At 49.8% G+C, this 27353-nt stretch overlaps 1 protein-coding gene across 1 annotated transcript in view; it reads left to right on the plus strand.

Annotated features, from left to right (window-relative positions):
- NPHP4 (nephrocystin 4) overlaps positions 1-27353 on the plus strand; it is a 138389-nt gene that overhangs the window by 14543 nt on the left and 96493 nt on the right. Inside the window, exons 3-8 of the mRNA XM_052653950.1 lie at positions 4786-4958; positions 6037-6101; positions 9928-10083; positions 20599-20735; positions 23551-23732; positions 24411-24537. Of these exons, the coding sequence (XP_052509910.1) occupies positions 4786-4958; positions 6037-6101; positions 9928-10083; positions 20599-20735; positions 23551-23732; positions 24411-24537 (840 nt within the window). The remainder of the gene's footprint in view (positions 1-4785; positions 4959-6036; positions 6102-9927; positions 10084-20598; positions 20736-23550; positions 23733-24410; positions 24538-27353) is intronic.

The raw sequence follows: 27353 nt of genomic DNA on the forward strand, positions 1-27353 counted from the left end.
CTCTTGACTCTGAATTCATCATCTGTGCCTGATGGACAGCAGTGTCCACCTCCTAAGGGTCCGGAGTATAAGCAGTAGGTTCTTCCCAGACAAGTGCCCAGGGAGCAGTAGGGGCTCACTCAGCAAACACTGGCTGGGGGTCTGCTCTGTGCCAGGTTATGTTAGGACCTGGACATGCCCAGATGGGCGAGACGGTGTGTGGTCATTTTAGCCGTGGTGGGGTTTGCGTTGTCACTGTAGATGGGAGTTTGTCAACCTTGGCTCCACAGACACTTTGAGCCAGATAATTCTCTTGGTGCGGTATTGGGTGAGGGACACTGTCTCCAGGGCTGTGTTCTTTTCCTGCGAATAATGTTGGGCCCCACCCCAGATGAGTGGAAACTTCTGACTGGAATTAGAGATTTTGCATCTCCCGGAGGAGAGTTTTGCTCGGTGGATTCAGTGTGCTTGGAGTGGTCAGTCTTGCGGTCGGTCGTGTGCAGCAAACTGTTCTGAGCCTCCAGTGGAAGGCTGAGCTGATAGAGGCTGCAGACGGATATGTGGTGTATTTACCTTCCTGAAGCTACCCTACTAAAGGTTTACTAAAGAAAATTGTTTGGTGGGGCTTCCCTGGTGGTCCAGTGATTAGGACACCATGTATCCACAGGTTCGATTCCTGGTTGGGGAACTGAAATCCTGCAGGCCGCGTGGTGAGGTCAAAGAAGGGGAAAACAAAATTGTTTGGAAGGTACTAGTTTAATTTCTGTGCCTCTCTCTCCGACCTTGTCCTCAGCCTGGGACGGAAGAGTGTGTGTCACTTAGGGCAGGTTGAGTGGCTGTGCAGCCACGGGCTAAGCCTCTACACAAACACCCCTGTTCATCTGAAGCCCAATTTCGATTCTGTCACGTGTGTGAAAAATGGACCCTCGGCCCCAAGGGAAAATTTCGGCGTTTTTGAAGATGAAGGTATTAAGACAGGAGCATTTCTATGATTTATTAACCAGTTTATCCTGTCAGGGGGGCACCTTGTCAGGGGCGGATGAGTGAGCTGTGGCATGGAGGGGCCAGAGCCCCACTCTTCTGTGTCCCATGGCTGCTCTCTCGGTAATTGGACGGGCTTGACTTCAACTTTTAATCCTGCAGTGGCAGCTGATGGATCTCCAGGCATCCTGCATGGCCGCCGCCAGGCGTCCTGACCCTGGAGGGCTTGGTTTTTTAAAATATTTATTTACTTGGCCGCTTCGGGTCTCAGCTGCATCGGGCGGGGTCTTTTGATGTGGTGCATGGGCACAGTAGTTGCAGTGTGTGGACTTAGTTGCTCTGTGGCATGTGGAACTGGGTTCTCAGTCCTCTGACCAGGGATCGGATGCGTGTCCCCTGAATTGGAGGGAGGATTCTTTACCACTGGACCACCAGGGAAGTTCCTGGAGGGCTTGTTTGCAGAATTGCTTGATTGTGCTTGGGATGTCTGACCAAGCACACAGGGGTGGGGTGGGGGTAGGGGACCTGGGTTCTAGGTGACTTGGCTCCTCTGGGGATCCCCGGCTGTGTGCCTGAAGGGCTGAAGCCACAGAGTCGGGTGGTTCATCCCCAGGGCTTTTACTCGTATAGAACTTCCGAGCTGGTCTGCCCTGGGCAGGGTGTGTGCATTTTCTACTTGCCTAAGCTGACTCTTGAGAAGTCCCTTGGACTTCAAGGGGATCAAACCAGTCAATCCTAAGGGAAATCAGCCCTGAATATTCATTGGAAGGACTGATGCTGAAGCTGAAGTTCCAATACTCTGTCCACCTGATGCGAAGAGCCGACTCATGGGAGAAACCCCTGATGCTGGGAAAGACTGAGGGCAGAAGAAGAAAGGGGTGACAGAGGATGAGATGGTTGGGTGGCATCACGGACTCAGTGGACATGAGTTTGAGCAAAGTCTGGGAGATAGTGAAGCACAGGGAAGCCTGGCGTGCTACAGTCCATGGGGTCACAAAGAGTTGGACATGATTTAGCGACTGAACAACAGCAACAAATTAACCTTTACTTTTGAACTTCTTGACGGCTAGATTGTGTTTTTAGGTTCCTTAGAGATTCTTTTTTTGTTTTTTTTTGATGTGGACCATTTTTTTAAAAGTCTTTATTGGATTTGTTCCAATATTGATTCTTTTTTAAAATATAAATTTATTTATTTTAATTGGAGGTTAATTACTTTACAATATTGTAGTGGTTTTGCCATACATCAACATGAATCTGCCGCAGGTATACACGTGTTCCCTATCCTGAACCCCCCTCCCTCCTCCCTCCTCGTACCATCCCTCTGGGTCATCCCAGTGCACCAGCCCCAAGCATCCAGTATCATGCATTGAATCTGGACTGGCGATTTGTTTCATATATGATATTACACGTTTCGATGCCATTCTCCCAAATCATCCCCCCCCTCCCTCTCCCACAGAGTCCAAAAGACTGTCCTATACATCTGTCTCTTTTGCTGTCTCGAATACAGAGTTATCGTTTTGTGTTTTGTTTTGTTTGGCCGAGAGACACATGGGATCTCAGCCTTCCGACCAGGGATCGAACCCTTGCCCCTTGCATTGGAAAGCGAAGTCTTAACCACTGGATCACCAGAGAAATGCCTAGAAATTCTTTAGTATGTGTGGCACACTCATTAGAGAGGCAGTAAATCATGTTTGGAAAAGCATGAGTCCTTACCCATCAGTAGTGAGGGGATGAGGCACTCAGCCCTTGTGTTGCCTTGTAAAACGCTGAGCTTCCAAGGCCGACCCTGCTGGTGAAAGTGGAGTCTCTGGGACAGACCAGAGTAGGGCAACAGCCATGAATTGGTAAGTGAAAGTGAAAGTCACTCAGTCATGTCCAACTCTTTGCGACCCCAAGGATGACTATACAGTCCATGGAATTCTCTAGGCCACAATACTGGGGTGGGTTGCCGTTCCCTTCTCCAGAGGATCTTCCCAACCCAGGGATCAAACCTAGGTCTCCTGCACTGCAGGCAGATTCTTTACCAGTTGAGCCACCAGGGAAGCCCAATTGGTACCTGGGACATGCCCAAAGCAGCTGGTCCTACCGCCTCCGGGCAAAGGATTTCAAGGTGACCTCTGAGCTGAAGGATTATGGCTGCTCTGCATCACAGCTGACAATGTTTGTTTCACTGCCAAGAAGAAAAGTGGGTAGTGTCCATAAAACCGATATGCACAGGTGTAAATGTGGGAGGTGAGATAATGACAAACTTGACTTTGCGGTGGGGCTTTTTAAAACAGTACTCAAGTCTTAGAAACGGAAGCATAATTCTCTCTTGGTCCAACCACCTGTCAGCTGTAAGTGGTCATTATTTCATCATTTTGCAATAAAAGATAATAGAATAACGATTTATATCTCATGGCTGATGTTTTAATGTGTCTCTCTGTTATGCTGGGCTGACAGTCTGTGATTACAGTAAACGTTTTCTTGGTGACACCGTGGTAATGACTCGTTAATGGAGGATTATTCCAAGTTTAAATTACATTGCCACAGCCCGGCCTGGCCTGGCCCTGTGTTGGGGGGTGGTCTTTGAGCTCAGTTGGTGACCCTACCACCTGGGCTTTGCCCCAACAAGGACACTGGATTCCAGGGACCCCTCGAATACAGAGCCTCAGTTCAGTACTGACCTGGGCTCTCGGGTCGCTTATTCCCTGAAGATTCTCAAACCCAGTTAGTGCCTCCGTTTCTATTATCTGTGTCTACGACATTTGTTAGTTTTAGATGAAAGTGATTGCATTGGATTTCAGGAGATTGGAAACAGTGGCAGAAGGAAGGTGTTTTGTTCCCATGTGGCCACGTGCATCTCAGCGATGGGAGCTGGATTTGACTCGTCTGTGCGACGGGAGCTGGGTTTGACCCGTCTGTGTCGTGTTTCTCACTCCCCATCCCATGGAGAAGCTACAAGTGGGAAACCTTTTAGTGGCAATTTGAGTATCCTCTGCTTGGCTTGGACCCCCGCCTCACCAAACCTTGTCTTAAATATTGTCAAGGCTATATTTGTTATAAACAAAGATATTTTGTCGTTGTTCAGTCGCTAAGTCATCATGTCTGACTGCGACCCTGTGGACTGCAGCACACCAGGCTCCCCTGTCCTTCACTCTCTCTCAGAGTTTGCTCAAACTCATGTCCATTGAGTCAGTGATGCTGTCCAACCATCTCATTCTGGACTGGGGATGACAGAACGAAATCCTGAAGAAATCCGAGGATATTGCTTAGTTAAAACAGAATTCATTCAGATGCAGCCTCATGATATTTCCACAGGAAGCAGGGATTAGAGTCTGTTGGTGAGCTGTGATTGAAGTTTGGGCGTTGCATGAAAGGGCTCTGCGGATGTGTGGGCAATGTGGGCAGCTCAGTGGACATGTGGGTGTGGTGGGCAGTTCACTGGATGCATGGGTGCCATGGGCTACTTATATCTTTGGGCTCATGGTCCTGGCAGGTGATAGGGGTGGGGTGCATGGCTGCCCCAACCCCTTTCCTCTCCAGAGGCTCTGATGTCTTTTGGCATCTTTTGTGGATGAAAAACTCCCACAGGGGAAGCAAGCAGTCTTGCAACCAGATGCTGGGTGTCCTGGAAGCAGGAGCTGTGACCCCGATGTCTGTCTCTGAGGGGGTCCCTTCCTGGCCACTTCTCCTCTCTGGTGCCTGGAAAGGATGCTGTTCCCACACGGTGTGTTTGCAACATCGACATGAGAATGGTGGAGGGTGAGGAGGGAGCCCGTCTGCGTCCCTGAGCTTCCTTCTTGCAGGTCGCGAGCGTTCACTCTGTCCGCTTCTCTTTGGTAGCCCTTGTATTTTCACACATCCTTGAACCACCCTCATGTTGTGGCCGTGGTGGAGGTGGTCGTTGAAGGCAAGAGACGAGATGGGACTCTCCAGACTCTGTCCTGTGGGTTTGGAATTCTTCGGATCTTCAGCCACAAGCCGGAATCTCCAACTTCCACTTCACAGGACAAACGGTATCTGCCTCGTTTTCTCAGTTGTTGGGGTTCCCAGCATCCTTCTGTGGTGAATTAACTGCTCGTCCACAGTAGGAAGCTCTGAATTTGTCAGCTTCTGTGTGTTTATCACAGTCTCCTGGGGATGTTTTTGCTTCAGTTTGTAACCGTGTTTGCTGTTGCTGTGTAAGCCCAGCCATCCTTCTCCAGGTGGGAGCAGTACAGGCTTTGGCTAGTGGGGTAGGATCTGACGTAAGGAGGATACGGGCTGAGTCCTGCTCCATCCTTACTCCTGTGGGGTATGGGGCCATGTGTTTAAACTCTTGACTCTGAATTCATCATCTGTGCCTGATGGACAACAGTGTCCACCTCCTAAGGGTCCGGAGTATAAGCAGTAGGTTCTTCCCAGACAAGTGCCCAGGGAGCAGTAGGGGCTCACTCAGCAAAGACTGGCTGGGGGTCCGTTATGTGCCAGGCTCTGTTATGTTAGGACCTGAACGTGCCCAGATGGGTGAGACGGTGTGTGGTCATTTCAGCCGTGGTGGGGTTTGCGTTGTCACTGTAAATGGGGGCTTATTCACCCTGGCTCCATGGACACTTTGGGCTAGGTGTGCCTTTGTTACGGGGCCATCCTGAACAATGTACAGTCTTACAGCCCACAAGATGCCAGTAGCCTCCTCCCTGCCCAGCTGTGACAGCCGAAAACATCTCCAAACTTTACCAGTTGTCCCGATGGGGCAAAATCCTCCCTGGTTGGGAACCACCACTCCAGACACACAGCCGTAGAAGCCCCTCAAATGTTGTTTCAAATCTTGGGACGTTTTCAGGCACAAGCTGCTCCCCAGGCATTGTTCCCAGTGCCCTTGCTCAGGCTGTGTTCGGACCATGCAGTGGGTACTCTGGACGAACTTGCCCACCAGCGCTGTGGGCTCTCGGAGCCGATGCTGTGCTCAGGTGTCTCTGTTCCCTGCGGAGGGTGGTGGAAGCTCCCAGAAGGGTGAAGTGGAGGTCCCCACAGGCTTTCTTTTGAGAAGCATACCTGGGGTCCTGTGGCTGAATGCAAGGTGCTGATGTGCGGCTCATGCGTCTTGTTTTGCAGGCTGAGACTGTATCATGGGAGCCCGCGAGCCCTCCTCCACCCGCTCCTTCAGGACCCCATAGAACGTAAGAGACGCGGCCTGGCCAGGCCTCCACAGCACCTGCTCATCATGTCACTTCCCTGAGTATTAGAGCGTCACCAGCTTAGCTCTAGATCTATAGATCCAGCTATAGATCTGGGGAACGTGTAACGTGGGCTTGGAGTCTGACATAATTTAAAGACCCGGGGGCTTCCCTGGTGGCCCAGCAGTTGGGACTCTGTGCTCCCACTGCAGCAGCTGAAGGTTCCATCCCTGATCGGGGAACTGGGATTCTGCATGCCAAGCGGTACAGCCAAAGGGTAAAAAAAAAAAAATAAAGAAAATTTAATGACCTGAGACACATGAGCCTGAAGGGAGCACACAGCTTTGTGAGGATGACCCCGTGGGGCCCACCTGGAGGGAGGGCTGCTGGCCCCCCGGCCTCTGGGTAGCAGCTTTGCCCCCGTGGGAGTAGTTGCTGTCACGGTCACCGGCTGTCCCCAGAAGCCTCTAACCAGAAAGTGCATGGGTCGTCTCCAGCACAGCAAGGTGTCCAGTGGTGCCAATGACAGGGACATCCTGCAGGAGCGCCTACTCTGTGTGGGCTCAGCGCCGAGCGGCCGCCTTAGGGCAGAGTGGGCTTCTTGCCTGCCTCTGTGGCTTCTCCCGCCGAGCAGCTGGGGTGCCCCTGGGAGAGACATGAGGCACCCCCTGGCTGCTGGGTGAGTGGAGGGTGGATGGAGGGGTGCCCGGTGAAGCAGGGGGATGGGCTGACAGGCCACTTCGGGGGCCTGGTGTGGGGCTCTTTTCTGACCTGGGGGATGTGAACAGGGTTCTAACTGTGGAGGCGGATCTGTTTGGGGCGAGTGTGGTTGTGACTTTCTGTCTGCAAAATGTTGTCTGGATTCCATGGTGGGAACTTGGTGTCTGCCTTCCAGCCTGTGTGAAACCCTGAGCCTACTTCCACTCCCTGAATTTGGTGAAAATCTCATGATAGAGGTACAGTTAGTCAAAAACTTAGCTTTAATGATAAAGACTGGCTTTTAGTGTTAGTTGCTCAGTCATGTCTGACTTTGTGACCCAATGGACTGTAGCCTGCCAGGCTCCTCTGTCCATGGAATTCTCCAGGCTAAAATACTGGAGTGGGTCAGTTAAGTTCAGTTCAGTTGCTCAGTCATGTCTGACTCTTTGCAACCCATGGACTGCAGCACACCAGACTTCCCTGTCCATCACTAACTCCTGGAGCTTGCTCAAACTCATGTCCATTGAGTCAGTGATGCTACCCAACTATCTCCTCCTCTGTCATCCTCTTCTCCTTCCACCGTCAATCTTTCCCAGCATCAGGGTCTTTTGGAATGAGTCAGTTCTTTGCGTCAGGTGGCCGAAGTATTGGAGTTTCAGCTTCAGTATCAGTCCTTCCAATGAATACCCAGGACTGATCTCCTTTAGGATGGACTGGTTTGATCTCCTTGCAGTCCAAGGGACTCTCAAGAGTCTCCTCCAACACCACAGTTCAAAAGCATCAATTCTTCGGTGCTTAGCTTTCTTTATAGTCCAACTCTCACATCCATACATGACCACTGGAAAAGCCATAGCTTTGACTAGATGGACCTTTGTTGGTAAAGTAATGTCTCTGCTTTTTAATAAGCTGTCTAGATTGGTCTTAGCTTTTCTTCCAAGGAGCAAGCGTCTTTTAATTTCATGGCTGCAGTCACCATCTGCAGTGATTTTGGAACCCTAGAAAATAAAGTCTGTCACTGTTTCCATTGTTTCCCTATCTATTTGCCATGAAGTGATGGGACCAGATGCCATGATCTTAGTTTTTTGAATGTTGAGTTTTAAGCCAGATTTTTCACTCTTCTCTTTAACTTTCATCAAGAGTCTCTTTAGTTCTACTTCGCTTTCTGCCTTAAGGGTGGTGTCATCTGCATATCTGAGGTTGTTGGTATTTCTCTTGGCAATCTTGATTCCAGCTTGTGCTTTGTCCAGCCGTGCATTTCTCATGATATACTTTGCATAGAAGTTAAATAAGCAGGGTGACAATATAGAGCCTTGATGTACTGGAGTGTATATTCATCCCCTTCTCCAGGGTTTCTTCTTCACCCAGGGATCAAACCAGTGTTTTCCACATTGCAGGCAGATTCTTTACTGTCTGAGCCACCGGGGAAATCCTTTTAGGTTATTTCCCAATTGAATTTAATCATTGACTTGCCAGCATTTTCTCTCCGGAAGTATCCTTAGACTCAGCAACTGTTATCAGCAAGCACCGCCCTCCCCCCACCACCCCACCCAGGTCCATTCTAGGACCATGGTTCTGGTGGAGGGTATGGGGGCTATGGATGTGTGTGGGGCCTGAGGAGGGACAGCCACAAACTGACAGCTTATCCTGTCAGGGTGCATTTCCGAAAATGTGGGGTATTTTTCTTGACTGGGTGATGCATTCCCATAATCCAGAATTCAAACTATGAAACAGTGTGAGAAGGTTCAGATGAGGTCTCCTCACTCCTGTGCTCAGCTCCTCGCCTACACCACAGGTGATTTCTTCTCTGGGGTCTTGTGGGTCCTTCCCGGTCTTCTGATAACACACGAGCAAATGTGCATGCCCGTGGTCTTGTTTTTGCCCCCGTCACGTTGTCCCAGACCTTTGTTTTTCCCCTTAACTGTGTATCTTGGAGGGTGTTTCATATCAGCACTAGGAAGCATGCTTGCTCTTTTTACCACTGGCTGGCATTTAGTTGAATTGCTGTTTGTGATTGAACTGCCCCCCGCCAAACAGACACTTGGAGCTGTTCTGTAGGAGCAGAGGGTTGAAGGTACAGTGAACATCTGGCCTTTTGTGAATGTGCACGTGAATCTGTAGGGTAAATTCCTGGAAGTGGGATTGCTGGTCTGGGGGCCCTTCCATGTGCAGTTTTGTATTATTTCCCCTGTTTGCCCTCATGGAGGTTGTACCAATGTGCTCTCCAGCCAGCCATGTAGCAGAGTGCCTTTTAGGGCATTTAAATCTTACAGTAAGCAGATCCTATGTGTGGAGTGGTCAGATATTAAAAATACGATTTTCAATAATACAGTTTTATTTGTAATGAATGCACATTTAGTTCTTATGAGAACACTTAGTGCGCCTCAGGAGGTGGTGAGTCCCCTGTCAGTGGAGGAAGTCAAGCAGTAGCAAGATGCACCATTTGGTGGCCATGTGTTGAGGGCATGTCTGTATCCCCCTTAACCCCAGGCCCGGTGGTCCTGTGCCCAGTTTCTGCTGACGCCTTCTCTCTACCTCCCTGAGAACTCTGTCTGAGCTGTTCCCAGCAGTTCCTTTCTGAGGATGCTCTCCTTCTTCCCACTTCCCCAGCATGTTATCCAAACCTTCCTTGGGGTTCGGATCCCATTCTCCCATGTGTTACAGGTGTCAGTGGGCTTGTATCTTAGTCACCACAGGCTTGTGTCCTCTTTGAGGACAGGACTCTGTCTTAGAGGTTGCTGGCTGCCCAGCACCTAGTCCTGCTGCTTTGTGCGGCTCAATGAATGTGAGGCTGAGACTGAAGAAGAGATATTCTTGTCAGAGCGCTCTCCATGGTCTCTCTGATCATGGGAGCAAGCCATACCTGACTACACTGCTTGGGGGAAGAGATGAGTCGAGAGATTCTATTATGTCAGATCATAAACAAGTGTCTCTTTCATTGCAGTGTTACCAAAGAGAGGTATTAAGGGTTGATTTTTTTTTGCTCTTGGCTGAACAAACAGAAATTCCCCTCTCTCCCTAGAAAAATACTTTTCCTGTTTGTCTGGCTCTTACCCAAGATGCTCAGCTTATTGGCCGGTGTGACTGAAGGTGCGTTGGTTTCAGCTGTTACAGGAGGTGTTTTCTCCCCCAGAGAACAAGCACATGACCCTCATTGAGAACTGCAGCCTGCAGTACACGCTGAGGCCACACCCGCTCCTGGAGCCCGTGTTCCACCTTCTTCCCGAGAACCTGCTGGTGTCCGGTCTGCAGCAGATACCTGGCCTCCTTCCAGCTCACGGAGAATCAGGTGAGGACTCTTCTGTTTCTCGTCACTTGATGAGTCTCTGTTAGGTCAGATCTTGCAGGAACTGGGCTGCATGGGGTGAGCATGCAGTGGGTGAGCATGGGTTGGGTCCCTCCGGCTAACAGTCCGGTGGTGGTGGGGGAGAAGAAGCGGGGAGTGGGGAGGAGGAGGGTGGCTGTGTCATCTCACTGGCATTCCCTTCCTGAACACGCCTTGCATCCCTTGGGTCCTCTCTGCCTTCTCTGCTCGGGAAATGGTCTCATAAGACAGATAGCTTATGTCTTTAGGACCATGACCAGGAAAAGCACTGTTGCTGGATCCCACCCGTGCTGGACCGCCATATCAGTGGCTTGGTTATTCTAACTTCTTAATTGTGGTAAAATAGGTATAACGTAAAACTTACTATTTTAGCCATTTTTAAGTGTGCAGCTCAGTGGCATTAAGTCCACTCGCATCGTTGTGCAGCCATCCCCCCATCCATCTCCAGAGCTTTTTCATCTTCCCCAACTGAAACTCTGTCTCATTAAATACCAATTCCCCATCTCTCTGCCCCCTCTGCCCGCCCTTCTAGCCTCTGCCCCCCACCATTCTGCTCTCTGTCCCTATGAACTGACTCCTTTAGAGACCTCACAGAAGTGGAATCCTGCAGGAGGAATGGTCCTTCTGTGACTGGTTTATTTCACTTGGCATAATGTCTTCCAGGTTCATCTGTGTTGTTGCGTGTGTCAAGATTTCTCTGCTTATTAAGGCTGAATAGTACCCCATCATATGGAAGGGCCACCTTTTGTTTATACATTTACCTGTCCACTGACATTGGGCTGGTCCACCTTTCGACTTGCGAGTGAAGCTGCTTGATTACTTTGGAGCTGAAATCCATGGGACAGGCTCAGGGCTGTGTCTTGGTGTGATTTAGGTGATTCTCCTGGTGGATAAAGGTCAGCCCTTCACAACCATGAATCCCTTTAGGGGTTGATCTGCATTTAGGTTCTACTGATGGGCCGCACCTTCTTGGCCTCCTGCTCCTTCTGGGCACTTCTGGGGGCTTTTTTTTCTGGCTCTCTGGAAGAATCTAGGAGAAGGGATTGCAGCAGCCTTTCCCACCTGGTGCTCCTGAAGCCTCTGTTCTCTGGGAGCTGGCTCCCTGCTCCATCCAGGAGAGTTAGGATGTGGCTTTGGGTGTGAGCAGCGGGGAGGAGAGCTGGGAGGTGCCGAGTGTTTGGCTCAGAACAGAAACACCCAGAACCCAAAGAGGAGGCTCAGCTCCAGGAAGGAGTGTGTGTCTCAGCAACGATGTCCATGCATGTGGCCTGGGTGCTGGGGTCTAGGCTGGGCTTCAGACCTTGTCATCTGAGGTCACTAACTCCTGGGACGGGTGCACAGTGGTCCGTCCTGAGCTCATTGTTTCTCCAGCGTCTCAGAGAGGAGACGCTGATACATGAGAAATGACCAATTAACCATGAATAGGAGCATGTTCTTGTGTGTGTGTGTGTGTGTGTGTGTGTGTGTGTGTGTGTGTTTGTGTGTGTGGAGGGGGGCTCCAGGTTTGGATCTGTCCTGGGTCACCGAGCTCTAACCCCCTCCCAGCAGCCCCCCATAAGCAGCCATGTTGCCCCCTGTGATGCGCCCGTGTTTACCCCAGAGGGAGGAGTAGTAAGAGTTACAGGCTGGAGAGAGCACCTCCTGGTCATGCTGCTGGAGAATGTGACACCTGCATCTGGCTCTAAGCCCTGTCCCAGCCCTGCCTACCTGCCTACTGGTCAGGGAGGAGCTGTCACCACCCCCGCCGGGATCGCGCAGGTATTAGGTACCCAGGTGTGGACCTGCAGGAAGTCAGCGGATGAGTCTTTCTGACCTGGAATTCTGGGTGTTTAAGCAGAATGTTCTTGGGGCCTGATGTGCATCCATCACCAGCGGGGGTCAGTAGAACTGCAGCTAAAACGTGAAGATACAGAAGTGGAGCACAGATGTGCTTCTGTGTCCCTCCTGGGAGGTGCAGGAGAAGCTCAGGGATCCAGACAGGCCCCATGTTTGTTCTCAGCATCTCAGGTCAGGCTGGAAGGGTAAAGAGCTGCGTCATGGAGAAGAGTTCTGGATTCAAGGAGCTCGAGTCCAGTTCCTGACCCTGAGTTTGCGTTTTTGGACGAGCTGAGCCCCCTTGGCCTCTGGTTTGCCTCTGATGTGGAGTGGCGGGCACTGAGGCCTTTGAGGGATGCAGGTGGTGTCTGTAAAATGGCAAAAATGAAGAGCAATTTATGTTGTTGTTTAGAAACAAATGGCCAGAATGCGCTCTAGCAGGTGGGCGGGAGCTTCCTTCAGTGGGCAGGAGCTGTGCTCACTCTTCTGAGGGAGAGGGGACCAGGGCAGCCTCCCTTCCAGTCCCCAGACCACCCGGGAGCAGAGACCCTCTTGCTCAGCCCCCATGCACAGCCTCCCAGGCACCCAGCCCGCTTTCTGACAGCGGTCATTGTTTCTGTTACACATTCCGCCCAGGGTCTCATGGGCTTGTGTGACTCACTCTTGAGAGAATTGTTTTGCTGGATGGTGTTTTACGGCCCTGAAGGGCCCAGGCAGGGGCTGGTGCTGTCCTCAGTGGTGGGAATCACTTGTCTAACTTGCTGAGGGCTTGGTTTTATTTTGCTGTCGTGATGGGACTCAGCTGTTTGTTCATTTGTAAAATACCACAATGTGGAGAAGTGAGCTGCTTTCACTCTGTTTTATTTTTTTACAATTTTAATTGGAGGATAATTGCTTTACAATGTTGTATTAGTTTCTGCCATACAACATTGTAAGTCAGCCATAAGTGTATGCATATCCCCTGCCTCTTGAGCCTCCCTCCGACTCCATCCCACCCCTCTCCGAGCACCAGACTGGGCTCCCTGTGTTACGCAGCAGCTTCCCACTATCTGTTTATTTTACACATGGGAGCAGATATATGTCAGTGCTAGGAGTGGGTTGTTTTCAGTTGAAATGTGGATGGAGGTCATTGTAGGGTCACATGTGGTATTCATAAGTGTGGTAGCTGCAGGAGGTTTGGCTGGCAGGGGTGGTGAGGCGGTGCCCAGGGCGCTGTGCTGGGCAGTCAGTGCAGGGGCTCACTGCTGCCCGCTGCCCTGCTGGGCCCTCGCGCTGTCAGTCATCTCTCCTCTCTTGCTTGGCCTGCTCACTGCCCTCTGCTCCCCGGGAACCCATCCTCCCTCCCTCCTGTATCTCAAGCATCGGCATGCCAACTCTGTGCTGGTGTGGGGCTGTCCCCGGGCTGACCTGCCAGCTCACTGACCCAGCCCTGCTTCCTCATCTATTAAACCGAGCTAGGCAGAGCTTTCCCGAGAACTGACCTGCAGGCTTGCCATGTGGTGGCCCCTCTTGGCTAGCGTGTCCTCGGGCTGGCCCTCCACCTACTGAGGTGCTTCCCCAGCCCCAAACTGCTGATGCTGCACTTTCACAAACAACATATGGGTCCCAGGAGGGGCCCTGCACCCCAGGCCTGAGCACCTTGTGTACTGATGGGGTTCTCCCACCAGGCTTCCCTGGCCCAGTTGACTGCCCACCCTCTGGAGTCGGGCTATGTGTCTTCTAAATTCCCGGATAGTGACTTCGATCCCCCGCGGTGAGGGAGTGGCCAGGGACAGGGCCATGCTCCCTGAGGCTGCTGTGGGTCAGGGGCCAATGTGCTACAGCTTCGATTCTGACCCCTTGCTGAGGACAGTTAAAATGACAGAGTTAATCTTTATCCAATAAATTCATAAAACTAAAAGTTTTCCCTTCCAGCCTCACTCCCCAGAGATAACTGCTGCTAGAAGGTTGGTGTATACCTTTTATATACTAATTGATTCACTGATCACTCAACACGTGTTTGTAGAGTAGATCCTGTGGGCAGCAGGCCCTGTGCTGGGGCTGAGGGTGCAGCCCTGTGCTCACACAGTACAAAGTCAGTGCATCCTTCCTGGATGAGGGCCAGCCTCAAGTCCAACTGCGGTTCTCACAGGCCATAGAAGGTGTTTCAGAGCAAGCCTGGGGCTTCTCAGGTGGCCCAGTGGTAAAGAACCTGCCTGCCAATCAGGAGATGTGGAAGATGGTTTGATCCCTGGGTTGGGAAGATTCCCCTGGAAGAGGAAATGGCACCCCACTCCAGTATTCTTGCCTGGGAAATCCCATGGACAGAGGAACCTGGAGGGCTACAATCCATGGGGTTGCAGAGTCTGACATGCTGAGTACACATGCCATCTAGAGCAATTGTGGACTAGCTCAAGTTCACTTACATTCCTGCCTAAATTGTTCCTAAATTTCGTTTACATTCTATTGCTGTTGTTGCCACATTCTCTGTGTCTTGGGAGGTGTGTTCTGGTGAATGAAACACCCTCTGCAGGGGAGCTACGTCCCTGGGAGCCTGAGGTCCTCGGGTGGGGGCGTGTTACCAAGCGCGTCCTTGAAGGATGTCTCTAGGCAGGGGTTCTCACCGTCCAGTTTTCTCTGCGCTGTGTTCGGGAGAGTCTCAGGAGAAAAGGCATCATTGAGAAGTAGGAGCAGGGCTGCTGTTGGGAGTTGCCTCTCTACCCAAAGATGTGGCAACAGATGACTGAAAACCTCGCTCATTTATAGTGCACAGGGGTCAACAGTCCCCCTACTGGGGGTCAGCTCTGCCGAGGCCCCTTTTGTCTGTGCTGGCTGCTGGTGCTGGTTGAAGGAGGGAATGACAGTGTCAGGAGGTGAAGCTGTGCCCGTGGGTGGTGCTGGCATGCTGGGGAAGTGCTCCAAGGCCCGAGGTGGTGGGCAGGCTCCACTCTGGCCCCACGTGACCACTCCGAACCTCTGCCATGGCCAGTCTCCTCTGCAAAATGGGGGCATCGTGAGGACCTGCCCGGAGAGGTTTGTATGGGGATCAAGTGAAATGGGTCAGTAAAGCCCTGCCTCGGCCACATGGGGTGTGCCTGGCAAGAGTGAGTGGCTGCTTCTTGGTCTGGAACGTTCTGTCTTGAGTTGAGTTGGGGTGGCTCCTTTGTCACAGCTCCCTGTGACTGCCACAGGGTGCCTGGGAGCTCTGATCTGTCTCATGTCAGAAGGCCCCTCAGAGCTGTTCTTTCTTTGGTCGTGGCTTTTGGAAGTTTGCAGAACAGGTCTCTGGCCAAGCCAGGCTCAGAACTGGGCCCCTTGCACTGGGAAAGGCAATGAGTCAGCTCTGGGTTTCCTTCTGTTTCCATCGCACCTGAAGATGGTGGGGAGGGGAGTGCTGGCTGGTGGCTCTTCTCACTGTCCCAGTGCTTGTTGACCAGGGAGTGACCTCTGGCTTGGGGGCCGCGCAGACCCTTTGAGGGAGCAGCCCTCAGGGAAGGGCACTTGTTTCCCATTCATGCTTCCATGGAAACAAGACTTGGCATTGGGGGACATGAACTGGTAACATGCTGGGGAGTATCTTTGGGGTTGGGTGATTTTGCTGCTCGGCACGGATTGTTAGGGAGAGGGTGCCAGTTGTAGTCTGTGTGTCCTCCTTCCGTGGATTCAGTGGGTGCCCCCAGGATGCTCTCTGCCCCAAAGGTTGGGGTGTGTCCGGGGGTTCTGGCTCCCTGGACTGAGTGATGGAAGCCCAGGTGGGAGTCAGGATGATATGGTCTCGCTGGCGTCAAGGCCAAGAGCGTGGGGTGGCTCCAAGTGTGGGGTGAGGGGGAGGTGGGAGGATCTCACAGGAGCACAGGGAGCTCGGTGGTCACTGCCATCTCCCTCTGGGGTGGGGGTCGTGGCCACCTTACCTGGAGCCTCTACCCCTCCTGTGACCGCCCATGGAGCCCTGGGCCACTTTACCCTGAACACATCTTTTGGGCAAGAGTTTAATTGTGATCAAGAGCCGAGGGATTGTTTGGTAACCAGCAAATGAGCTGTCTGGGCTCTAAAGCAGTGAGCACGTGCCAGCAACAGGGTCCTGTGGATCAAGGTCACAGAAGAAGACAGGGGTTGTGTGTTAAAAATGCTGAAATCACTGGAGGGGAATGTGTCCTGCCCTATGATGTAGACACATGAATTAACTTGCAGAATGTGAATAATATGCAGCCTGCAAAAATAAGGGGGCGACAGGCATCCTTTATGTGTCCCCCCTTCCCTCTGCTCCCTCTCTGCACCCTCACCTCCTGCTGCTCTGGGTCTTGCCAGCGTCACCCCCTCCCTCCCCTCAGCTCCCAGAGGGACCTGCTGCCTGGCGATTTTCTGCTGTGTTCCCTGAAATCCTGCATGGATGATTCATGTGCTTCTTATGGGTGGAGGCACCTTGAGTTCCTGCCTATTGCTGGGAGAGGGGTCCGTCTCCCATGCCCGCCTCCCCTCTGGGCCCTCCCTCTCGCCTTCTGTCTCTGACTGAGGCTCCCAGCTCAGGATGTGCTTCAGAGACTCGCTTGACCATTTTATGAAAGGTTGCACTTTGTATATTTCTGCATGTCTTTTAACATCATGGTTGAATACACATGTCGTAAAATGTGCTTTTCTAACTATTTTTCAGCACGTGGTTCAGAAGCGTTAAGCACATTCACATCGTTAAGCACATTCACATCGTTGAGCAACCCTGCGTCTCCAGAACACACTCATCTTGCAGATCTAGACTCTGCAGACACAGTAACTCCCCACCCCCGCCCAGCCCCTGGCAGCCCCCAGTTTACGTTCTGTCTTGGAATTTGAAGACTTTCAGCACCTCATATAAATGGAATTATGCAGTACTTGTCTTTTTGTGACTGCTCATGTCACTCAGTGTAACGTCATCAAGTTTCACCCATGTTGTAACATGCGTCAGAATCTCCTTCCTCTTTGAAAGTGAAAGTGAAAGTGTGAGTCACTCAGTCATGTCCGACTCTCTGGAACCCTGTGGCCTATGGCCCGCCAGGCTCCTCTGTCCATGGGATTCCCCAGGCAAGAATACTGCCGTGGGCTGTCATTCCCTTCTCCAGGAGATCTTCCCACCCCAGGGACTGAACTTGGGTGTCCTGCATTGCAGGTGGATTCTTCACCTTCTGAGCCACCAGGGAAGAATGCTACTGTGTTGTGTGGATGGACCACAGTTTGTCTGTCTTTCTTTCACTTCTTGATGGGCATTGGGTTGTTTCCACCTTTTGTCTACTGTGGATAAGGATACCTGTACTTTTAAATTGGGTCTGATTCATCAACTGACCTGCTTTAAACACTTAAAAATATGATGAAAGGAGTACATAAACTTTCTCAGAAGTATCAAACCTTAGTGTGTATTTGTGATGGGAAAGGTATAAAAAACCATAAAGAGGGGAACAAAGTAATATCTGACTACTGTCTACAGACATACATGTATAGGCCACCATCAAAAAGTACAAATGATAAATGCTGGAGAAGATATGGAGAAAAGGGAGCCCTCTTATACTGTTGGTGAGAATGTAAATTAATGCAGCCACTGTGGAAAACAGAATGGAGGTTCCTCAGAAAACTAAAAATAGAGTTGCTACATGATCTGGCAATCCCACTCCTGGGCGTATATCTGGAAAAGATGAAAACTCTAGTTGGAAAGGATACATCACCCCAGTGTTCACTGCAGCACTATTTACAATAGCCAAGACATGGAAGCAACCTTAATGTCCATCAACAGATGAATGGATAAAGAGGATATGGTATAAAAAAATACAATGGGATATTACTCAGCCACAAAAAGGATGAAATAATGCCATTGGCAGCAACATGGATGGACCTAGAGATGATCACACTCAGTGAAGTAGAACAGACAGAGAAAGACAAATGTCATATGACTTTCCTTATATGTGAAATCTAAAAAAATGATACAAATGAACTTGTTTACAAAACAGAAATAGACTCACAGACATAGAAAACAGACTTATGGTTAGCAGAGGGGAAAGCTGGGGGAGGGATAAATTGGGAATTTGGGATTAAAAAATATACACTACTATATATAAAATAGATAAACAACAAGGACCTACTATGCAGCCTAGGAAACTATTCAATATCTTGTGATGATGTATAATGGAAAAGAATCTGCAAATATATATATATATCTGAATCACTTTGCTGTGATTCAGATATATGTGTTGAATCACAGTGAATTACTCTGGAAACACTGAAAATCAATTATGCTTCAGTTAAAAAAAAAACAAGAACAGAGTACTGCTCCAAGAAAAAAGATACATGTGTATACATGCAAATGTATCAGTTCAGTTCGGTCACTCAGTTATATTTGACTCCTTGTGACCCCATGGACTATAGCACGTCAGGCTTCCCTGTCAGACACCAACTCCCAGGCCTTGCTCAAACTCATATTCATCGAGTCTGTGATGCCATCCAACCATCTCATCCTCTGTCGTCCCCTTCTGTCGGTGATGCCATACAACCATCTTATCCTGTCATCCCTTTTTCCTTCTGTCTTCAATCTTTCCCAGCATCAAGGTCTTTTCCAGTGAGTAAGTTCATCGCATCAAGTGGTCAAAGTATTGTAGCTTCAGCTTCAGCATCAGTCCTTCCAGTGAATATTCTGGACTGATTTCCTGGTTTGATCTCCTTGCAGTCCAAAGGACTCTCAAGAGTCTTCTCCAATACCATCGTTCAAATGCATCAATTCTTTGGCGCTCAGCTTTCTTTATGGTCCAACTCTCACATCCATACATGACTACTGAAAAAACCATAGCTTTTGGACCTTTGTCGGCAAAGTAATGTCTCAAAATGCGTATATTTTAAGTAATCTTGTCATCAAATGGACTAATAATATGCAGTTTTATGTGTTGTTATATATTGTTCTTTTCACCTACAATGTCATGATTATTTTTTGATTATTGAATATTCTTTTTTGTTTGTTTTTATTTCCTTCTTTCTTTTTTTGTTTTTGTTTTTTTAAATTTCCTTTTAAATAATCTCTGACAATATGATTTTTTTCTCATTTTATATGGATGAGCAAGAGATTATTTAACATTCTCGTATTCTTGAACATCTGGTGGTTTCTTACTTTTGTCTGTTATAAATAATGTTCTAATGAGTATTCTTGCAAATAAAGCTTTGCTTCCATCTTTGATTATTTAGAGTCAGACACGACTGAGTGACTGAACTCTTAACTCTTGATTATTTTGCTAAATAAGATTCAAAAGTGGCATTGCTGGGGCAGAAGGTGGATATGGATTTCTTTTTCAAATGTTAAGCTTTTTGATTTGTGTTGAGATAGAGCCGATTAGCCATGCTGTGGCAGTTTCAGTGAACAGTGAAGGGACTCAGCCACACGCATACATGTATCTGTTCTCTCCCACACCCCGTCCCATTCGGGGTGCCACATGGCACTGAGCAGACTTCCCTGTGCTCTACAGTAGGTCCTTGTTGGCTATGCGTAGGTATATTTTTAAGGCTCTTGATGCACTCTAAGTTACAGAGACAGCTGCCCCTCAGCTGCACTGACTGATAACCTTCCAGTAAGATAGTGTTCTTTCTGGCATAGTTTCATCAGCACTGCGTCTCACATCAATTTTTTTTTAAGCTTTGGAATTGGGCTTTTAAAATCTAAGACTTTGTACCTCAATATTTAAATAATCATAAAAGTTTAGGAAGAGACAGAGAAGACCAGAACCAGAGAGATGGCACAGAGGGGGATGTAAAGGGGCAGACGCCCCCTGGGAGTATGTTTGTGGGGGCTGGCTTTGCCTTCTTCTTACTGTGGTGGCCTTTGTTCCAGGGCCCGTGGAGAAGCCTCTCCAAACAGGTGTGATGCTCCCTTCTCAAGGCTGGGTTTCCACTCACCTTCTCGGAGTGGGCGCTGGGTTGGATGCCACAGGCCGCCCTCCCTTTCTGTCCTCACCCTCATGGAGCTCACGGTCTGGGTGCTTCTCGATAGGGATGGGACTTCCCTCTCATATTCCCAGCCCAGCCTTTGTTTCTACTTATCGCTGCGCCGTGCTCACACGTGTGTCTGAGTGTTTCCACATATTTCTGGGTGTCATTTCTGTCGTTGAGTTGCTCAGTCATTTCTGACTCTTGGGACCTCATGGACTGTAGCCTACCAGGCTCCTCTGTCCATGGGATTTCCCAGGGAAGAATATTGGAGCGGGTTTCCATTTCCTCCTTGAAGGGGATCTTTCCTACCCAGGGATCGAATTCGCGTCTCTTGCTTCTCCTGCATTCCAGGTGGATTCTTTATTCCTGAGCCACTGAGGAAGCCCATAGTTGAGAGTAAGCATAAGGAAATGAGAAATGACACAGTTGGCTGTGCTCTCGCTGGACAGGAAGCCGTGGGGAAGGGAACAGATGTCACCCTGCCTCTGGCAGCCTGTGTGCCCTCGATAGCTGAGTTAGGAAATTTGTTCCTGGAGGACGTTTGGGGAGGAATTTGGACCAAATAAAGTTTGCACTCATTTGATCTATTTAGCATCTGGGCTTGGGCTGACAGGGCCTCCGGCTCTGAGTCCGTCTGAGCGATGCCCACGCCTTCTTCTTGGTGCTCAGCCCTTGGCCTGAAGCCCTGTGGGCGAAAGGGCCCTCCAGTGGTTGTGTTTCAACGGGTCATCCATCTGAGCCTCTCGTGTCCAGGAGATGCCCTCCGGAAGCCCCGCCTGCAGAAGCCTCTGACGTGCTACCTGGATGATCTGTTCTTCACGCTGTATCCCTCGCTGGAGAAGTTCGAGGAAGAGCTTCTGGAACTCGTGATCAGCGATTGCTTCCGGGAGGTACAGTCCAGGGTTGGGGAATTTAGTCTGAACAGTGGGGAGGGAACACCAGGCAGACTGGGAGATGCCGGCCTCCTGAGCCCCCGATGTGGGCGATCGCAGTGATGCCCCTGTTTCTGTCTTCTTGTCTCTTTGTGCCTGAAGAGGGGCACTAGCCCATTGTCTTAACCTCATTGCTGAGAGGGTGCTGTTAAGCTGAGACATTAATTAACATTCACTTTGACATATCTTAGGGGCTTCCCTCGTGGTGCAGTGGTAAAGAATTAACCTGCCCATGCAGAAGACACGAGTTTGATCCCTGGGTCAGGAAGATCCCCTGGAGTAGGAAATGGCAACCCACTCTAATATTCTTGCCTGGATCCTCTTTCCATGGGATTCTTCAGGCCAGAATATTGGAGTTGATTGCCATGCCCTCCTCCAGGGGATCTTCCCAACTCAGGGGTTGAACCTGGGTCTCCTGCATTGCAGGTGGACTCTACTGTCTGAGCCACCAGGGAAGATCTAATGTACCTTAATCAGTCCTCATTTAAAAGTAAGTTAAATCACCAGATGAGCTTAGGGAAACCTGTAGACTAGTCTACATTTACAAGGGACACTTTCAGAGTACATGAGGATATTTCCAAGGAGATGACTATAAATTGCAACCACTTTGGCTCACTGAAGTGGTTTTCTGGGAGGGGCACTTCCCCAGAAGGGCACTTCCCCTGGGCACTGCCCAGGTCTGCCTGCCTGCGTGACACCTTGTCCCTACATGGGCCCATGTACACATGGCCCACTTACCCGCGTATTCCTTATCTGGATCCTTGGCACAATCCCTCTCAGGCTTCAGTCTCCGATCTGCTGTCCTGCCCAGCCGCCCTGCGAGAGCTGCGGGCAGCGCCCCCATCCCGCTGCCCAGAGAGCTCTCTGGGGCATCACCCTGCTTTGTTTCTCTGGGTGCTTGGCCGTGGAGAGGACCTGGTACCCTTGCCTGTTAACTGGGGGACTCGCAGTCCCTGTCTGGAGTATTTGCACCAGGACACTGCACAGCACTGCACCTGATGTGCCCCAACAGTTGGCGTGTTGTTTAGTCACTAAGTTGTGTCTGACTCTGTGACCCCATGGACTGCAGCATGCTAGGCTCCCCTGTCCTCAGCACCTCCTGGAGTTTGCTCAGATTCATGTCCATTGAGTTGTTATTTGTGAGGATGAATGATTCAGTCACCTGGCACCCATCCTGAAGTTAGCAAATTATGAAGCTTGCAAATGATTAATTTCATGCACACACAAATATGTGTTCATGCATGAATAAGGTGGAATTTTTTAAAAGATGGACTCTTTTTTTTTTTTTCTGCTCTCTACCCATTCTACTCCAATATTTTGGCCACCTGATGTGAAGAGCCGACTCATTGGAAAAGACCCTGATGCTGGGAAAGATTGAAGGCAGGAGAAGAAGAGGGCTACAGAGGATGAGATGGTTGGATGGCATCACCAACTCAATGGACATGAGTTTAAGCAAATGCCAGGAGATGGTGAAGGGCAGGGAAGCCTGGAATGCTGTAGTCCAGGGGGTCACAAAGAGTCAGACATGACTTAGCGACTGAACAACAACCCATTCTTGAAACTGTAGCTCCATGTAACATAGTCCCACAAGAAACAGAAATGCAAAGCAGAGAGTTGAAACAACAGCAAACATTTTCTTGGTGTAGTTGCTGCTGTTTTCCTGTTGCTCAGAGTAGATTGTCTATGGCTACTGAGATGGTTAAGGGTATCATTGTTGAATTTTATATGTTTCCATGAAGATCACTTTATTACATATTTCTACTCTCGTTGTATTTTTGTTCCCATTCAGTCAGAAGATACTGTTTCTGTCCCTGTTTTATTCTCATTACTCAAAGTCTAATGGGCTGTATTTGGGTCAGTTCAGCATGATTAATGAGCAATGAAGAAAACTCAAAAATTCAGGGATCATTTTGCACCAATCACATAATTTAATAAATAATAATAGCCTGGAAGAATATCCTTGCCCATTTGTTAGCATGCCTGTACATTTTTTTGTTAAGATGAAACACTTTAATATCCAGAGATCACTTTGGGGCAGATTCCATTTTTATTGGATTATGATTACTGCTACCCCCATCCACCCCAAGTCTCAGGTGTCTGAGTCGGGGGAGGGCAGAGGTGTTGACACTCTCTGTGTTCAGCCTCTAGGCACCTCTGTCATTGCATCATTGCCTGCCCTTGACTTTGGGGGCCCCTACACCCCAGAGCTCCAGATTCTGTTGGAGGAGCCGGGTCACCTTGTTGCTAGTTTGCTGCATCTTGAGAATCATAGCTCAGCCTTGGAAAGTGAGAATTAGCTGATTTGAGAATCTAGGGGGCGATTCCTCTACAAGGTGATGCTATTTGAGGAACCCCCAAAGGACCAAGAAAGTGTCCTAAGGCCAACCCACCCTGATTGGATGGTACTTGACTAAGCTCCTTGGGCGGGCTTCCCTGGTGGCTCAGATGGTAAAGAATCCACCTGCAATGCAGGTGACCCAGTTTTGATCCCTGGGTTGGGAAGATCCCCTGGAGAAAGGAATGGCAACCCACTTCAGTATTCTTGCCTGGGAAATCCCATGGACAGAGGAGCCAGCCGGGCTGCAGTCCATGGGATTGTGAAGAGTTGGACATGACTGAGTGGCTAACACTCTATCATATTTTCACTAAGCTCTATCTGGTCTGGAATGTCTGAAATCTCTAGCTTTGTCTCCCTGTCGACCTCTCCGCTGGGGGCTTTTCTGGCGAGCTCCTGCCCCTGCTCTGCGCCGGCCTCACTCTTTGCTCTTCCTAGGCGGGCAGCCCGCTGGATGTCGGCGCCCTGGAGATCCTGGAGCGGCGTCTGTGTGTGGGTGTGCACAATGGGTTGGGCTTCGTGCAGCGGCCGCAAGTCCTCGTGCTGGTGCCCGAGCTGGAGGTGGCCTTGACACGCTCCGCCAGCTTCAGCCGGAAGGTTGGCTCCTCTTCCAAGGCCAGGTATCTCCCCTGGGCCCCAGGTCCAGCCCTCTGTGGAGGTGGGCATTAGGGGTGGGCACCCGACCAGGGATCAAAGTGAAAGGCCATCATGAGGGATGCACTCTCCCACCTGAGTTCTTCCCCGGTGCTGCTGTTTCCTCCTGCTCCATCATCTGGTCCACAGCAGACCTCAGACCTCCTGTGGTCGGAAAGATCTTGTGTTTCTGCCTTGATGGTTTTGGGGTTAGTGTTACAGATGCTTCCAGCTGTGGAGCCCTCACATGCTTCCCTCCAGAAGTGTCCTGTGACCCTCACGTGACGGGGAACCAGAGGGCAGGAAGTTCTGCTGCTAGGTTCAGCCTGGGCTCCTCAGATCACCATCAGAGATGTCCCCCAGGGGTGCCACATGTGAGGCTGGGTAGAAGCTGGCCTTGGAGGGGACGCCTCCCCAGAGACCCTCTGTCCTCCCATCCCCAGTGCTGGCAGTTTGGCCAAGTGTTGATTGCGGCACCTGAAAAACGCTCTGGTTTGGGACATGACCTTGGTGGAAAACGCCCAGAAGAGCACAGGGACACTGCTCAGGGGGACTCATGCAGCAGCAACACCAGGGGCCCCAGGGCCCGAGCTGATGAGGGGTGCTGGGTGCCGGGCAGCGGGAGCCACCGCCTGACTCACCCCTTCTCTATGTGCTCCGCCCAGCTCTGGAAACCAGGCTCTGGTCCTCAGAAGCCGGCTCCGACTCCCTGAAATGGTCCGTCACCCCGCGTTCGCCATTGTCTTCCAGCTGGAGTACGTGTTTAACAACCCCTCGGGGGCGGACGGCAACGTAAGAACCACTGGGTTCCCACCTAGCGATGGGCTCCATGCACGGAGGATAAGCATAGTCACCATTAATATTCTTTTGGTTAAAAGCAGTATAATTATTATTAACGGTGTGGATAACAAGCATGGAACATGACTAGAAATCACTTCTTTCTGGTGATAGCTCTGTTCTGATCATTTCCTTCTTTATGGAAGCAGTATGTTCTGCTGGCAGATGGTGTGAATAGTTCAGAAGGCAGCAGGCTTCACGATAGCATTAATTCTAATTATTAAATCAATAATTATTTTGAAAAATGAGGCCATTTTAGTGCATTTTTCAAATGATATGAAGGGTAGTAAAGCTTGAATCTGCACAAGAGATGGATATTTCCTTTGAGTGGACCTTGTATGTGCCTGTCTCAGAACCAAGAGCAAGAATTTATAGGATTCAGTTGGAGAAAAGGTAACAAAGAGATATCATTTACATCACTGATACAGATTTTTGGGAAAATCCAAACCATGCTATTCTTAAGATTCAGGTTTTTGTTTGAAAAAGCAAATATCATTATTTATTTATTTAAAAAATTTTTTCAAACTTTGATATTGGAGTACAGTTGATTAACAATGTTGTGATAGTTCCAGTTGGACATTGAAGGGACTCAACCGTACACATACATGTATCCATTCTCCCCCAAACTCCCCTCTATCCAGGCTGCCACCTGACACTGAGCAAAGTTCCCTGTGCTATACAGTAGGTCCTTGTTGGCTTTCCATTTTAAATATAGCAGTGTGGACATGTCGATCCCAAACTGCCTAACTCTTTTCTCCATTCTTCCCCTCTGGCAACCATAAGCTCTAAGCCTGTGAGTCTGTCTCTGTTTTGTAATTAAGGTCATTTGTATAATTTCTTTTTAGATTCCACGTATAAGGGATGTCATATGATATTTATCTTTTCCTTCTCTAACTTACTTCACTCTGGTGTGACAATCTCTAGGTCCATCCATGTGGCTACTAGTGGTATTATTTCATTCTTTTTATGGCTGAGTAGTATTCCATTGTATATATGCACCACATCTTCTTTATCCATTCCTCCGTCAGTGGACATTTATGCTGCTTCCTTGTCTTGGCTATCGTAAATAGTCCCTCAAAGAACACTGGTATGTGTATGTCCTTTTGGACTAAGTTTTCCTCCGGGTATATGCCCAACAGTGGGATTGCAGGGTCATATGGTAGTGGTAGTAGTGTTAGTCGCTCAGTTGTGTCCAACTTTTTGCGACGCCATGGACTGCAGCCCACAAGGCTCCTCTGTCCTTGGGATTCTCCAGGCAAGAATACTGGAGTGGGTAGCCGTTCCCTTCTCCAGGGTATCTCCTTGACCCAGGGATTGAACTCGGCTGTCCTGCATTGCAGGCAGATTCTTTACCATGTGAGCCACCAGGGAAAGGTGTGGTAGCTCTACTGAAAAAGAAAAGATCATTTAACAAGCAAATTAAGAATAAAAAAAGGCCACAAGATGCCTTCTGTGGTGGTCAGTCTGCCTGCGTCACTGCGCAGCTGATGGAAAAACAGGGGACAGAGGGTGATTCTGGCGGGCCTTCGGAAGGAGAATGGGGTGTCGGCACAGCTGCCATGTTAGTTCCTGGTCCCCTCTGATGTCTGTTCCCTGTTGTGTATCAGGTGAGCTGACCCAGAGGCAGGTGTTCTGAGGGCAGCCGAACGAGTGATCTCTGTTGTTCTCACAAAGCTGTTGTTTCCAGCTCTGCTTTTCTTTCTTTGTTTCCAGAAGTTTCAGCCAAAATGCAATTCTGTGCAGATAAGCTTGTCTGCATGGGGTGGGCAGAATGGTCTTTGGGTGGGACTACAGCAGGAGGTAGGGGCTTCAGGGACTTCCCCACCCCGGGGAGGGGCAGGGTACCCCTGCTGTCTTGCGCATGGGCTGGGGCCGATGCAGACGGAACCCCTGGAGGAGCAGCAGGCCTGGTGCCTCCATGGGGGGCTCCATGTCGCTCGCCACTCATTTACATGTAGATCGTGTCCCCTCGAGACTATTAATTATGATCCACTTGCTATTATAAAGTCCACGTGCTGAAACTGATATGACTTACCTGACACTTGATTATTATTATTTTTTAACTCTTCATTGAAATGCTCACTGGCTGGCAGGTGGGTCTGCCATGCATTGTTGCATCATGGAGCTCTTAGAACATGGCTTGTAATAGCTCATCAATTCTTTTTGATGTGGAGGTTTATCTTAACATGAAATATTGGATTCCATTTTACTGTCATCAAGTGTACTTTCTTCAGTGTAATCTGGAGAGGAAATGTTCTGGCGTCTGAAATGATTTTTTGCACAAATTACTTGCTGCGTGAAGCAGCGAGTATGGGGTTAGCATTCCAGTGGTGATCGCTGACTCAGGCATTCCCGTCACGACCAAACTTAGATCAAACTTAGATGTAGCGGAGAAGACAGCCCTGCTGCTGCTGGCCTGGGCTCTCGTTCCCTCCCCCAGGCGTGTCCCCAGAGGGAACGTGGTCACAGGGGCTCGGGCAAGGTCAGGCCTCGGCCTTGGAGGGGCGGGTCGCTGCTGGCTTGCTCCTGCTTCTCCTCGGAGTCCATAATGGAGTGTGTTTTCGGGTGCATTCAGCCTGCAAATCCCTTTTCCCTTTTTCTTTCATTTTAAAAAGCTCTGTGGACATTCCAAGTGTCAACAAAAGCAGTGTTGTTGTTCAGTTGATAAGTCGTGTCTGACTCGGTGACCCCCTGGACTGCAGCAGCACGCCAGGCTGTTCTGTCCTTCACTTATCTCCCGGAGTTTGCTCAGATTCATGTCCATTAAATCG

The sequence above is a fragment of the Budorcas taxicolor genome, chromosome 16 (assembly GCF_023091745.1).
Source record: "Budorcas taxicolor isolate Tak-1 chromosome 16, Takin1.1, whole genome shotgun sequence".
Classification (NCBI taxonomy): Eukaryota; Metazoa; Chordata; class Mammalia; order Artiodactyla; family Bovidae; genus Budorcas; species Budorcas taxicolor.